The 15,486-nt window shown below is 33.8% G+C and overlaps 1 protein-coding gene across 1 annotated transcript in view; it reads right to left on the reverse strand.

Annotated features, from left to right (window-relative positions):
- LOC114038079 (ankyrin repeat domain-containing protein 26-like) overlaps positions 1 to 15,486 on the reverse strand; it is a 100,883-nt gene that overhangs the window by 21,527 nt on the left and 63,870 nt on the right. The window contains 5 exon segments of the mRNA XM_027855184.1: positions 1,551 to 1,680; positions 3,635 to 3,747; positions 8,405 to 8,557; positions 10,906 to 11,862; positions 13,695 to 13,838. Coding sequence (XP_027710985.1) covers positions 1,551 to 1,680; positions 3,635 to 3,747; positions 8,405 to 8,557; positions 10,906 to 11,862; positions 13,695 to 13,838 — 1,497 coding nt within the window.

Genomic DNA, 15,486 nt, shown 5'->3' on the forward strand with positions numbered 1-15,486 from the left:
TTACCAGAGATTCTATTGTGTAATAGCCCTCTTCTTGCTCCCCAAGTACCTCATAATATAAACCAACAAGCTTAGCAGGACTTCTACCTGTTTTCCTTCAGCCCCAGGAGTTAGATGATGGACTGAAATAAGTGATAAATAAAAAAGTGTGACACTATCGAGTTTCAAAGGGCAAAAACTCAATATAGCAGACATTAATGAGGAAAATTAATGATAGTAAGATAAGATGTTTCCAAAGAGTCACTTATTATAGGAAAAAAAAAGGTAATAATACTAGTTAGCATTTACATAGCACTTTAAAGTTGGCCAATGTTATCTCACTTGAACACTTATGCTATTTTTCAAAATCTCTTTAGGACTTTTCCCCAACTTGTGCTGGCCTAAGGTGTTAGAGTTGGGGAAATGTTTCAATAACATCAAATATTAGAATCTTAAAAACAAAAAAAAAAAAGAAAAGTAGTAGCTTCAGATGAATTAATCAATTTATTATTCTTCCAACAGGGGCAATATCTTTGCTTTCCTAAAATACAAAAGTGATGCACAGGACATACTGTGATAAAATGGTTTTCACCCACTTACTGGTGAAAGGAAGTGAAAATCTTCTAAGTACTAGAGTCCTTCTCTCTCTTAAACCAACTCAAGTCCTATTTTTAGAGAGAGAGTCCTTAATTTTTATAACTCTATGTTGTATTATGAAGTCTCTTAATAGTAGCAGTGCTCACCTCGCAATCAAACTGTTGCTTAATTTCGTCTTTGTCATCTTAAAATCTCTGAAAGAACTACTATTTTTTAAATTGTTTCTGCCTATTAGTCATCCTATCAGGGGGATAATTTTTCATCTTTAAGATTACAGAAGCAGAGTGTCAGAGGGAGCTCTGAAGTTCTTAGAGGCCCTGCAAATACTGACCTTAAAAGGCTTTTCAGCATTTGATTTCTTCAAACAGCCCACTTCCCTTTGGGAACGCTCTGTTAGAAAGTTGTTTTTCTTTAGATCAAACCTAAATTTATGTCTTTTGCAACTTCAATTCATAAGCAAAACAAGTTTAATATTTTCCCCACCTGACAATGCTTTTAAATACTTGAGAAGCTCTTTTAATACAATATATTTAGATATATTCTAGTTGACATGAATTCTATAATGGGAATAAAGGAAAAATTCTAATATACAAATCTACATAGAAAGTCACTGGAGCCCAGAATTTTCAGGGAGATATAAAGTCTCCAAGGATGTCTAATGAGTCCCTGAGAACAAAAGGAATTGTGTGAGTAGGCCTAAGATAGAAAGTGTTGCCTTCCAAGCATGGGGAAGATGTAAATCTTCTCATGGGTACTAATGTCCAATGACCTGCTACATATATATGTGTGTGTGTGTGTGTGTGTGTGTGTGTGTGTGTGTGTATGTGTATGCATGCATATATTTGTATGTATATGTATATATGTGTATATATATATCGATATACATATACATGTAGATACAGATATATGTGTGTAACCATTTCAAAAGCAATATAAAGAGAAGACACATTACATTTTCCAGTATTAAGGATTACCTTATTTTTTAACCTATTAATTTGTCTATCCATTTCAGAATGTGTTTGCTTCAGTCCCCCCTCGTAAACAATATTTCCTTTCTCATATTCTCTTAATTTCTTTTGTGTTGTTTTCAACAGTTTTTTAAATCTGTGAACAGAATAATTAAGTCAAACTCTTTACAGTTTAAATATTATAGATTTAAAAAGTATTATTTTTGACCCATTGCCTTAAATTATTTTCAATCATAGAGAAGAAAATAAATCTAAAAAGAGTTCTTGAGGTCAGCCAACTCAAATCTGACATTTTGTTAAAATAAAACCAAAGGAATGATAGCCTCACTAATCATTTCATCTCTATATCAAATGATGTATATTCAACATCAGTTCTTCATTAATATTATTTTATTGTAGAATAGTCTCCAAATGATCTGGTTATGCTGTAATATTTGTAGAAAAGGTGATACCTTCCAGTAATACAAACTGAAATTTAAATGATGAATAAATTTATTTCGAAAAAAGTTTAGGGTGATGTTTTGGGCCTTTATTATTTTAATTGTAGATCTATGTAAATTAGCTGGTCAAGTATTTAAATGCCATAGCCCACACAACACAAATAATATCATTTAATGTTAATAGAATACAAAGTTGCATTTAAAATGTTTGTATAGTGGATGTAAATATAGGCAGTCCCTAACTTGAAAAGTCAATTGCATCTCATAAGTTACTTTGTAAATTGACTGGTTGGAACAGGGAATGCATTTTCCCCCTTAGAGCTAGCGCTCTAATAGAAGCCCACAAATAACTAATTAAACCATAACACAGCTGAATTACAGTTCTGGAAAATGCATGAGGATTTGGAGACTCTCCTCTGCCACTGAAATGGCAGCCTCTAGCCTGTGGTCAGAGGATTTGATACCTTAACAGTGGTGGCCTCTTGCTATATTCAATTAAAATTCATCAATTGGAATTCGATTAAAGTTCCATTAGAAAGCATCAAGTACTTAGCCCTAAAGGTTGTGATACAATACAAAGTGTAGATAGACCATGGTCTGCGCTGTCATTCAATTGGAACATAAGATATACATGTAGATAATTATGATACACAACAAAATGTAACAGCTTCAGTGGAGTGTAGTGGAAATTGTGATGTGAAGTCTGATGGTGAAGGTCATTCATTATCAACAACAGAGATCAGAGTAGGCTCCACAGAGCAGCTGCATTTGTGTGAGGATGAGTGCAGAGGCCATCAATGAACATTACAGGCACAGGGAAGAGGTAGGAAAGCGTAAGGCATGTTTTGAAGGACAGAGAATACTGCAGTTCAACAGGAGCTTAAGTTGTACACGAGAAAATAATATAATTTAAGTGTGGAAAGGGAGGATGCTGCCACATTGTGAAGGACTTAAATTTCAGGCCAAGTAATTTTGTAGAGTCTAACTCAAAAGTCATATCCTTAATAGAATCTTACTGATCCCACAAAAACAGAAAAGATCTTTACCTCCTTCAGTCTCTTTTTGCATTTTCTATGGACCATTCTTAAGCACTTACCACATTTTTATTTGCACATGTTATTTAAGTCCCTCCATTACCTCTTTTACTAGAATGTAATCATTTTCAACTATTTTTCATTATTCATCTCTGTAACTCCAGGGTCTAGCACAGTATTTTGTACACAAGAGATGTTTAATAATACTTTTTGAATGAATGATAAAGGAAGAAATAAATGAATAATGAAGGAAATAAATTAGCATGAAGAACATGGAGACCAATCTTACAGAAACAATTTATGTTCAGAAATAGGATACTTAACAAGAGACTGTCAAATGCTGTATAGTATAAGTTCTGGAAAACATACTTTATGATACAGGTGCTACACAGCATTTTACTATAACTTCAAAGACGCGGGTTAGAAGGTTTGATTTTCAGCAATAATTTAGTGAATAATATGAAAATGAAAAAACTTATTATTCATTTAAAATTATACATACTGTAATTATCCAAGTGTTAATGTATAAAATGAATTTGTACTTAAGATTTAAAAGATGCTTAAGTCCTTGCTTACTTAATATTTGGTTGAAAAAATTTGCAGAAAAGAGTCTTACCCACTGAGTTCTTTCTGTAATTCATCATTTCTTTTCATTTCTTGTTCTAGACGATTTCCCAGAGATTGCTTTAACTCAATGAGTTTCTTTAATTTTTCCTTTTCAGTATTAAGCTTTGAAAACATTTTTTACAATGAAAAATGTTACAAGAACAGAACTGGCATTTTAAAAAGGATATTTTTCATTAATTCCAGATCCAATTCTAAATATCAATTTAAGTGTAGTTTATAAAAACAAAACAAATATGGAAAGACTGATCTTACTTAAAACAACATAGCCTTCCTCTGATTTCGCTAAAAACTATTTCTTCTTTGAAATTTAGATTAATGATAGTTCTCATTTTATTTCAATATAGGTATTAGTTACACTAATAATGTTAATACATTTTAAAATGGTTAAAATACATAGGAATGCATAGAATGTGGGCCAAGTTTGCCAATACACCTTGGAGGAATGCTGGCTTTCCCCCTTTCTCTATAACCAATGTAAATGGTCACTTCATCCTCATTCCCCTGTTAGCACACCTGGCCTATGTTCTAAGCATTCCTATGTTGAAATGTCTGCATGTGTGTTCTTAGATTATAAAACTATTCTCCAAATCTCTTTGTATTTGGCTAAGTGAGATGCAACCTGTGTAAATTCATATTTTGTTATTCTCCTTGAGTGCTATCTATTGCTCTAGATTATGAGCCAGGTAAATGATCTGTCCCTTTGACAACTTCCTTTTAAGGTTTTCAACCTCTCCCTTCTCCAGGGGTCTTCTCTAACTTACAAAGGAAGAAAGAACCCTCCTCATTCTGCTGCCCCTTCTAGATTCACACTTCTTTCTCCTCTTTGCTTCCAAACTTCTCCAATGAATGACTATCTCACAGCTGCCATTTCTTCATCTCTTATTCCCATTTCATTCATCTATTTATTTATGATTTTTTACCTATTTATTTGGTCTGTATCTGTGATTTAATTGGTATAAGGAACAGACAGGCCTGGTGCCCAGTCTGCAATTTAGAATCTGCAGCTCTCTTTTCTTTATTTCCACAAAATCTGGATTACCTCCCTACTAGTCTACTGAAACTGCATCATCAATACTTCTATCCGTACCCAAAGACCTTTCTTCTTAGTGTCTGACTTCACTGCAACATAGGATTCTGTCTCTTATCTGATTTGTCATTTATTATCCCTGTAAATTATCCCTTTACAGTGTTTCTCTTTCCTTTTTTATCTCATGGTTACCACCTTAGTCTAGACTCATTACCTCAAGCAGAGGATCATAAATTGAGAGGTGAACACCTTATTCCAACCTTCTCATTTTACAGATTAGGAAACAGGCACAGTGATATTAAGTCATTTGCCTATGGTTTAATTAAAAAAAAAAGGTGCTACAGGGTCTCTGTGTTTTAGTTTTACCCCCACACCAATCCTTACTACAAGATGCTAAGTTAATTTTCATAAAACATTGTTTAGATCATATTAATGCCTTACTCAGGAACCTACAATGGGACTGCTATGGTCTATCAGATTAAAGGCTAAACTTCTCTGCCTTTCTTCCTCTAAAATCTAACCACATCCTATTTTTTCCAATTTTTACTTCTAGTTTCTTTACAGCAACCCTCCTCACACTCCCGTGCTTTTGCTTTTTTCCTGGACTGTATTGTTCTCCTATCCTATTGATCCCTTCCCAATTCTCAAAGGCAACTCAAAATTTGATCTTTTCTCTAAAGTTTTCTTGGTATCTTACAACAATGATCTCTTCCTTCACTACGTTCTTTGATATTTTTGTCCATGGCACACAGTAAGCATGCCATTCTAGTTAGTTTCTAATTTTTGTGCCACTACTCACTTTAGTTTATTACTTCAGCATCTAAGGCTGAGATATTGTATAGGGACATAGCAGGAACTCTTTAAATATATTTAATGGTAGATTTGGAAGAGCTGACTAGATTAGAGAATAAGAATAAGCAACTGGAGTTCACTCACTTAGAATTGTAGACTGTTACAGTAAAAAGGGACCCTAGTGATGAGTTAATACATCTTTTATATACGAGGAAACTCAGGCCTGAAGAAAGAAAGCCATTTGTCAAAAGTCATATGGACAGAAAGGGACTGAGCCAGGACTCGAAATCTTGGAAAAGTCACCTTCAGATGTAGGTTTTTAATCACTTATAAATATGCAATTATCTAAAACACATGTTATTAAATTTAGCTAGTTGGCAATTATTCTTCCAAAAGAGGTGCTAACTCAGAAAATTTGTATTGAGTAATTTTTCATGTTGGAAGGACTGGATTAAGTACCACCTTCTCTAATCTCTAACTATAGTGTTCTTTCCCTTTTATAAATGCTTTATAAATTACTTACTTATATACCATTCACTTGGTACTTGTTTATATACTACCTTGTATTATAAATGAACTTCCTCTACTTTGCACTGGCTTCCCAGTAACACTGAAAATTCTTCAAGGAGAGAGGGCATGCGTTACGCATAATTGACATTCACTAGTTGATGGATTAAATGGTGAACAAGAAAGAAACAGCAATTTCACCTAATTCTTATATAGCAAAAGCTTAGTTACTTGCACGATCAGGGAAAGAAGACAGGGAAGAAATGGTGCCACCTTATTTTCAATGCCAATTAACTGAGTTAATTCATACTGCCATTCATACTTGCTGCCTTGCTACACTTCCTAAGGCTCAATCCACACCTAGTTTCTAGACTGAAGCCTGCAGCCAAAAGCTTTTGAAGGTTAATATTTTAATCAATGTGGGCCAAAAAGAATAGGAGGGAAATAAAGAGAATGAATGATAGGGGAGTTACTTGGGAAACAAAAGTTATTTTGTTCCAATTCAGATTTCTGAAACCTAGAAATATTTCTCAAGCATACAAATATGGAAGAAAAGAAGCTTTCATAAGAATGAGATTGGACCTAACAATAAGTTCTTAGTTAAAACAATTATACTGAAGTTAACCAGGCACGAGAACTGTTTTTGCACCGTTAGGAGGTGCTTATCAAATGGCGGGAAGCAGTGACTACTTAAGTGCAACATACAATATTGGCCTTTATGCTTTTGGAGCAGAGAAACAAGCACTTATTAAGTGCTATTTGATTCTCACCACAGCCCTGAGAGGTAGGTGCTATTATTATTCCCATCATTTTATAGTTGAAAGTGAGAAAGATTAAGTGACTTGCCTAGGATCACAAAGATAGGATCTGAGGCTACATCTAAAGTTAGGTCTTTCTAACTCTAAGCCCAAAGTTCTATCCCCATCTGCACCAAGCAGCCTCTAAACAGAGAAAATCTCTTCATCAAAAACTCCATGTTTGGCTGCTTTGGCATAGATTTCCATTATTTTACAACATGATGATGGTTATTAGGTTGAAAATGTGCTTTCAAGGATACCAGAAATATCCATTTCTACACCTTTTGGCTGGTATAATGATGAACAGCACACCTTTAACTACACATAAATGTGTGAAAGCAACCTAGAATATATTTTATAGTAATAAAGGGAACACTTTAGAAGAATTTGACTGTGAAACTGTATTCTATGCTTAACTTCTTCATTATCATAGTTTTTAATAATAATAAAAAATAAAATGAAATAATTTTCTACTGAATTTCTATTTTGCCATTGGGGAACTCTGGGAAATTGAAAATTTATACTATCAGACTAGAAAAACTCAAAGTTTTTTAGTCCAAATATTACCTTGTAGTAATTTTAATTGTAGCTAAACTTTCAACACTTGGCAAAGTCAACACATAGTTAACATGTTCTTCTACTACTACAACTATTACTACTACTACTACAATAGTAACTATTACTTCTACTACCAACATGTTGTGAAAAGGAAGTTCTATGGAAGATAAAGAAGTATAAATAATCCCTGTCCTAAAGGAATTACAATCTAGTTGGGGAAACAAGACTTAGATACTGGAAATGATAGTTTGATAACAGATATGAACACCATAAGGCAATCAATATATAGTTAAATACTAAATTTTATAGTATCAGATGAAAAGTGGAATTCAGAAGAATTCGGCTTCAGAAGAAGGGCTGAAAAGTAAAAAACAAAGGTTTATGGCAAAAGAATCATACTTTTGGAACTGAAAAGGATCTTAGAGGTGAAGTTGGTATTTGAGAAGCAGGGTGCTGAAGAATGGACAGGTTTGGATAGGTAGCACAGATGGGGAAGTATAACTAAATAAGCAAGAAGAAGAGCATGAATGAGGATATGGAGATGGAAATCAACATGGCGAGATCAATTTGAATAAATTAGAAGATAATAATGAGATTATCCACCTAATTACTTTAATTCTCAAAGTCACTTTCCATGCACAATTTATATACTTTCAAATTGTGAAGTAATATCATTTTCCTTTCATTTAAAGAGTAGTTTGAATAGAAGCAAACAAATAACTCCTACTTCACAGAACTATTTTGGGGATTAAATGAGATAATGTATGTAAAGGACTTTCTAACTATAAAGTATGATAGAAATGCTTTAGTTATTATTGTTACTTAGAAAACACTTCATTCCTTGTATGAGGATAGATAAACAAAATTGTCAACCATCTAAAGAGTGAATATAATGAGCCCAATTTAAGAGAACAAATGGTGTAGGTTATAGGTATTGTACTAAGTCAGTTTAAATGACAGGCACAGTGTTCAGGAAATATATAATATTGGTAAAACATAAACAAAAACAAAAACAAACATTACACTGAAAACATTTTCCATTAATCAGTGACAAATTACCAATTTTTTGCATACATACTTTACTTTTTGTTTGATCTATTTCATTCTGCAGTTGTTTTTTCTTATCTTCAAAATCATTTTGATAAAGTGATGTAAGCTCCAGTGAAGCTTCTGTCATAGATTGTTTTTTCAGGGAATCAGCAAGTTCTTCTTGAAGCCTTCTTACTGTACCCTGATAGAAATATGCCCAAACTATTTCTATTACTGATTTCATAAATCAATATTATCTTATATAAAAAATACCTTCAAAATTAATTGATGTAAATATTTTCACACATATAAATAATTTCATTAACATATTCATAGCTTTCATAGACTTAGAACTAGAAAATTCTTATTTTATTTAATCGACTATTTAATCAATTTCTCATTTTGCAGATAAGGAAACTAAGCCCCAAAGAGGTCAAATGAGTTACTCAAGGTCTCAAGGTAGTAATTAATACAGAAAAGGATTGGAACTTAGTTCCTGAGACTACAAAATTCTTTTGACTATACCACTCACCCTCCATTCACCATAGATCAAATGCTATCTTCCTACTTGCTCAGTATTCTCCTCATAAAGCAATGCATTCAGCCTGATTTCCCCATTCCATCTTTTTGAGAATTATAACACCTCCAAAGCCATATAGGAGATAAAATGTTTTATGTGTAATTCACATGGAAGATGGGGAGATGGGGAGTGAAGAATATATAGCTTGCTATACCTGATACAAACATTAGGGGTTTTTTCCTTCCATTTTTTCAGAAAAGTAACTACCTTAGTTCTTTGCATTGGCCTTTATAAGAATGAGGACATCTATAAGAAAAAGTTATATTTTCCTTCCTCTCATAGGTTGCCCCAGAGATGAACATATATACTCATATGTCTGTTAGGTTTGGTTAAAGCACTTGAAGTGATTGATTTGATTTGCTGACAGAAAAAAAAAAGGTGGAGTAGAGGGTTTGCTAACTTCTATACACATCAACTGACCTTGCCAAGTGTTCAAAGCAGTTCCTTTTTCTGTTAGGATAGGAATTACACTCCGGGTTACAGTCAATGGAGAGAGAAAGGGGAAACTATAGAAAATATGGTAGTTCTCCCACTTACGTATACACAGTCTGGTGTAAGGTCACAGCTAAAGGGAAGTCATTCATTTCATTTCATTCTCTAGTCTAGCAGGAATACCTATATACATACATGCACACATATGCGTATATGTACACATACATACACAAATACTTGTATATGTATATACAGATATGCTATAAAAATCCTGTTCATTTTCACGGTACAGCAAAGTAAATCACTGCACAAATTACTAATAGCAAATGAAACTAAAAAGCAAAAGAAATTAAATTTTTTCTATCTTATTAGATAAGATTAAGTATCTTGTAAAAATAAATTTAAATAAAATCTAGTAAAATTTTTAAAGGAAACATAAGCTAAAAGAAGCCCATGTATAATTGTGTGAGGAGAAATTAGCATAATTAATTGAACTTTTACAAATAAACTAAATTCTGGTATGAATGACTAGATTCAAACACATGATCATATACACTAAAAATAAAATTGAAAAAGAAATTGTACAAAATTGTTACCCAGTACAGTACTTGGTAGTCCTGCCACCCAATGCATATATGAAAAATCACAGATAATGAGAATTGCTATTGGACTATAAAAAGCTATCTATCTTTACCAAATGAAAGGCAGTGATCCCAGAAACTGCAATTTTGTACTTTAAGCAAAAAGTGTTAGTAAAACAGTAAAAAAAATATTGAGATAAATAAAAAATAAATATCTAGTGAGGAAGCAAAAACACATTTTTAAAAAATGTCGCTGTTACCACACACACACACACACACACACACAAAATGAATGCTCAATGCTCAATCATAATCTCTTTGAATTGATTACTATCTTAATTTTAAAGCAAAGTAGTTATTAGGCTTTGGAATTTCATTAAAAATATAATCTAGTGTTTAGTATTTCTAAAATTATATCCGAGTAATTTGAATTAAAACTAGTCAGGTTCAGAAAGGGTTGTGAAAATGGTAACTATAATATCCACAGTATCTCAATTCAGATGTCTAATTTGAATTGTTATATTATCACTAGCTTAATTTTTCAGGATTTATCTTAAGTTTTAGCATTTCAAATAATTTATTCCATTGCAGTATTAAAATGGAATATTAGGCTTATTAGTAGAATTATAAATCCATCAGTATTTATTTACAAGTGATTAACTCTATCTACATTTATCAAACCAACACTATGCCTTTAAAATTTCATGGACCAGAAAATATTTTTAAGCAAAGTGAGTCATCTTACCTAAAAGATGAATATCAGGTTGATTATTATCATGATTATTATCATGTTATTTCTTCCTCATTCTCCATGCTTGTCAGAATTTTTACAATGAAAATTATTAACATCATCTGCCTGCTGAAAATTCAAATTCCTAATTTACCTTGATCAAAATTACTTTGAATTTCGTTTCAAAAAATTAAATGCTTATCAAATGATATTATTTAAAGACTTACCTCTCTTTCTGCTTTCTCATTTTCATATTTATATATTTGCTCTCTTAAGTGGTTACATTCACTGATTAACTCTTTATTTCTGTCTTCTACCAAATGAACTTGTTTTTCCGTATCAGCACGAAGTTTATTGAAAAGATCAATAAACTGTACCTGGGCATCACTCAATACATTTTCTTTAAGGATGCCTTTGTTTTGGGCATCTTCAAGCTGTTGCCGAAGCAACATATTTTCACTCTGGATTTGGCCTAATCTTTCTTGGATAGATTCATATTTCATGATACATTTGTTCAGTTTTTCCTTTTCCATTTGATTTGCGTGTTCAAGTTCCTTTGCTTTATATTGGGCCTGGTTTAATTCTCTCTGTGTGTTTTCTAAAATGAGTGTCTTTTCTCTGAGGGAATCATGTACATGGTATAGCTCATTTTCTAAACTACTGGTTTTACTTTCAGCTTTAGATAGCTCTTGAGAAAGGATACCATTGTTCTCTCTTAGACTAGACAAGTCATAATTTAGTTTGTCCTGTAAACGAAGCCACTCGTCTTGTTCTCGTTGAAAGCTATGTTCAAGGTCCAATTTTGATGTCTGACTTCGTTCATGATCACGAATAGCCGAAGTCAGACGGGAACGGTATGATTCAATTTCTGTCTCTAGTCTGTCTCTGTTCTGTTTTTCATTTTCCAATTTAGAGTTCAGGATTGCATTCTCAGTTGTCAGAACATTTACTTGTCCACTGTACTGAGATATTGTTTTTGTTAATGCTTCTTCATTCAGTTTCAATTCCTTTTGAAGCTCATCATTCTTTTCTTTTAAAACTTCATTTTCTTCTGTATACTGATTTTCCTTTTCTTGATCCTTAATTTTTACTGTGTCTAGTTCCAGCTTGAGCATGGCAACTTCATCCTGTAGGTTTTGATTTTTATGCAGGAGATATTTTTCTTTTTCATGACTCTCAGGAACCTAAACACAATAAACAGAAAAAAATTGCTACTCAAAATAAAATTATGCATTCTGATTTTTCCTTAGTGATTAAAACTTAAACTCCAAGAAGCACAGTGTATTCAAAGTAAATTGAGTTTCACCTATTTCACATTTTTGTTAGACTCAATTTTCCCAAAGAACAGATCTTAAAAGTGCTATATCAATCAAAAGATATGTATTTTGGATATTCAGTCCTCAAAATAGATAGGCATTTCAATATATGATAAATAGAGTACATTTTATAAACCCTGTATTTTTAGGCCCCCAAATCTGTCTGCCTTTCAGAATACTTTATTTCCTTTGCTATATCCATTCGATCCCACACTGGCTATGCATGGTGTTATGACAAAAATAACAATACCTGATATTTACAAAGGCCTTTTAAAGTTTCCAAAGTACTTTGGAGACATTATCTCTCATAAGCCTTGCAACATACTTTTGAGGAAAATATTCATATTATTTTCGCCATTTTACAGATTAGGACTTAGGTTAGGAGAAGTTATTAAATAACCTGCTCACTGTCACACCTAGTAAGTGTTAGAAGCAGTATCTGAATCCAGGTCTCTTCAGACTTCAAATCTAGCACTCTTTTTCAATAGCTAATTTCCTCTTGGGCTGAAGATAAGCAGTTGTCCTACAGTTAGAGTCATTGTCTTGGTACAACTATCTTAGCTGTAGACCAATGAAGTGATAACAGTCTTAGAATTTCTTAGTATACATCTTGAGAACAATCTGTTCTCTGATAGATCTGTAGCATTTTCAGAGCATCACTGATTTAGAACTTTTAGAGGTTATCTAGTCTAAACCTCTTATTTTAGGGATGGGAAAAGTGAGGCCCAGAGAGGTGTCAGTAGATGGTAACCTAACCCTAACCATCAAAGTTTAAAGGAATAATGAAAACATCATTGAGGCCAAAACATAAAAAGTTGATTTTTGCACCCCTATCATAGTAAAACTGGTCCAGGAACATTTGGCCCCAACTCAAGACTGGTGGAAACGGCCATATCAAAAAGCTTAGGAGACTCTAAGAGATCCCTTCTATAAAGTCAGGAGAAAGGTATGAATAGGCAGCAACTGAGTTAAATGAAGCATTCCAGTGCCCAGGCACCAAAGGATTACTAAGGGCTAACAACTTGAATGATTTACTTCAAACCACTGTTGAAAAAAAAGAAAGAAAATTAATAATCATAAACTTGGCATTTGATGAACTTGAGTTTCTATCATGCTGAGCAATGATCAATGTGAATGAATGAAACCTTGTAAAGTAAAGACCCTGATTTTAAAAATCTCAGTAAAATTTATTCTTGTTGCAATACTTTTTTCCTTCTCTTTCATGAAACATGAGTGAGACAACAATGTGAAACAGACCAAACTATTCTCATATGTTTTATAACCAGGTCTCTTCCCTGGAAAAGGCCAACAGATGAAATCACTTAATCAAGGAAGAAAAGTGGTTTGTGTTTGAGGTGTCACCTTCTACCTGGTTGCATTCCTTTCTCCCTTTAGGGGGTTAGTGAAACTGATGAGCTGCCCCCTTCTTATGTCCAGAAAGAGCAGAGATACTACCGAGAACCAGGGATTGCTTCAGTGGAAGTACATTGGGGCCTCTGGAGGGATCATTCAATTCAAAGAAAAGAAGCAACAAAGTAAAACAAACAACCTGCACTGATTTTGGTCACTATGTGTATCACTGCTTGTCTCCTGAAGACAGATGGACATGACTGAGGATGACAAATGTGTCCAAAAATGAAGAACAAAAATCCTGACTTTTTAAATATGCAATTAGACTTGAAAATGACCAAAGGGAATACCTCAGAACTCTGAATCCTTTTGGAAGCAGCTGCTTCTATTTCCTTTTGCTTCCAAACAGGATTATTCAGAATTCTGTCTTGCAAAGCTCTGGCACTCTGCTCCTGAGAAAGTTGTCTTTGAGCGTCATTTCGCTCTTCTTCAACCTGGGGACAACAATTCATTAAATTTTTAATCATATTTTTCCTTCAAAAGTCAGCAAAAGCATTTTACCTTTAACCGGAATATAGAATCTGAAAAAGAATGGAAAATAGCTGAAAAATCTAAGAAAAGTAGACTACTGAAAATGAAAAGCAACAGGAAGGCTAGCATTTCAGAGTTGAAAAGGAACCTCAACAACTATTCAGGTGAATCCATACCCATTACTAAGTACCCGACTCTTACTACACTTTACTCAGTCTCAGCTTGAAGTCTTCATGGGGCGTCTGGGCGGGAAAGCCACCATCTCTCAAGGCAACTCATTCTCCTTATGGATGGTTCTATTTGTTACCAATTTTTTCCTAACATTAACCCTAAAAATGTACATTTTTGCAACTTCTATCCACTGCTCTTAGTCCTGTCCCTTAGGGTGAAGCAGAGCAAGCTTAATCCTTCCTCCACATGTCTGTCCTTCAAAAACTTGAACACAGCAGCCAGAAAGCAACAATTCAAGTATTGTGAAAACACAATCAGGATAAGATACGATTTAGCAGCTTCTACATTAAGGGATCAGAGGGCTTGGAATATGATACTCATGAAGGTCAAAGGAACCAGGATTACAATCAAGAATCACCTACCCAGCAAAACTGAGTATAATCCTTCAGTGGGAAAAATGGACATTCAGGGAAATAAGAGGATTTTCAAGCATTCTTGATGAAAAGACCAGAGTTGAATAGGAAATCTGACTTTCAAATACAAGACTCAAGAGAAGGAAAAAGAAATCATAAGGGACTTATTACATTCCTACATGAAAAGATGATATTTGTAACTCATGAGACCTTTCTCAGTATTCAGGTAGTAGGAATGAATACATATATAGACAGAGGGCATGGGGTGGGTTGAAATGAAGGGATGATATCTAAAAAATAAAGTAAGGGATGAGAGAGGAATGTACAGGGAGAAGCAGAAAGGGAGAGGCAAAATGGGGTAAATTATCTCACATAAAAGAGGGAAGAAAAAGCTTTTACCATAGAGGGGAAGAGGAGGGAGGTGAGAGGGAATGAATGAATCTTACTCTCATTGGATTTGGCTTAAGGAGGGAATAACATACACACTCAATTTGGTATGGAAGTCTACCTTATCCTACAGGAAAAATAGGGGGAAAGGGATAAAGAGGGATGATAGAAGGGAGGGCAGATTGTGGGAGGGGGCAATCAGAAGCAAACAGTTTTGAGGAGGGACAAGGTCAAAGGAGAGAATAGAATAAATGGGGGGTTGGGATAGGATAAAGGGAAATATAGTTAGTTTTTCACAACATGGCTATTATTATATAATAATTATATTATTATGGCTAATATTATAGTATTTTACATGACTACACATGTATAACCTTTATTGAGTTGCTTGCCTCCTTAATGAGGGTGAGTAGGCAGGGAGGAAGGGAAAGAATTTGATACCCAAATTTTTAAAACAGATTTTAAAAACTGTTTTTGCATGCAGTTGGGAAATAAGATATACAGTCAATGGGGTATAAAAATCTATCCTGCCCTATGGGAAAACAGAAGGAGAAGGAGATAAGAGAAGGAGGGGGAAGATAGAAGGAAGGGGTTAGGGGAAGGGGAATGAAGATTTGGGGTGGGGGAGGGGAGAGATGGG

This window comes from Vombatus ursinus, unplaced genomic scaffold, assembly GCF_900497805.2.
Source record: "Vombatus ursinus unplaced genomic scaffold, bare-nosed wombat genome assembly UNPS02010788.1, whole genome shotgun sequence".
Lineage (NCBI taxonomy): Eukaryota > Metazoa > Chordata > Mammalia > Diprotodontia > Vombatidae > Vombatus > Vombatus ursinus.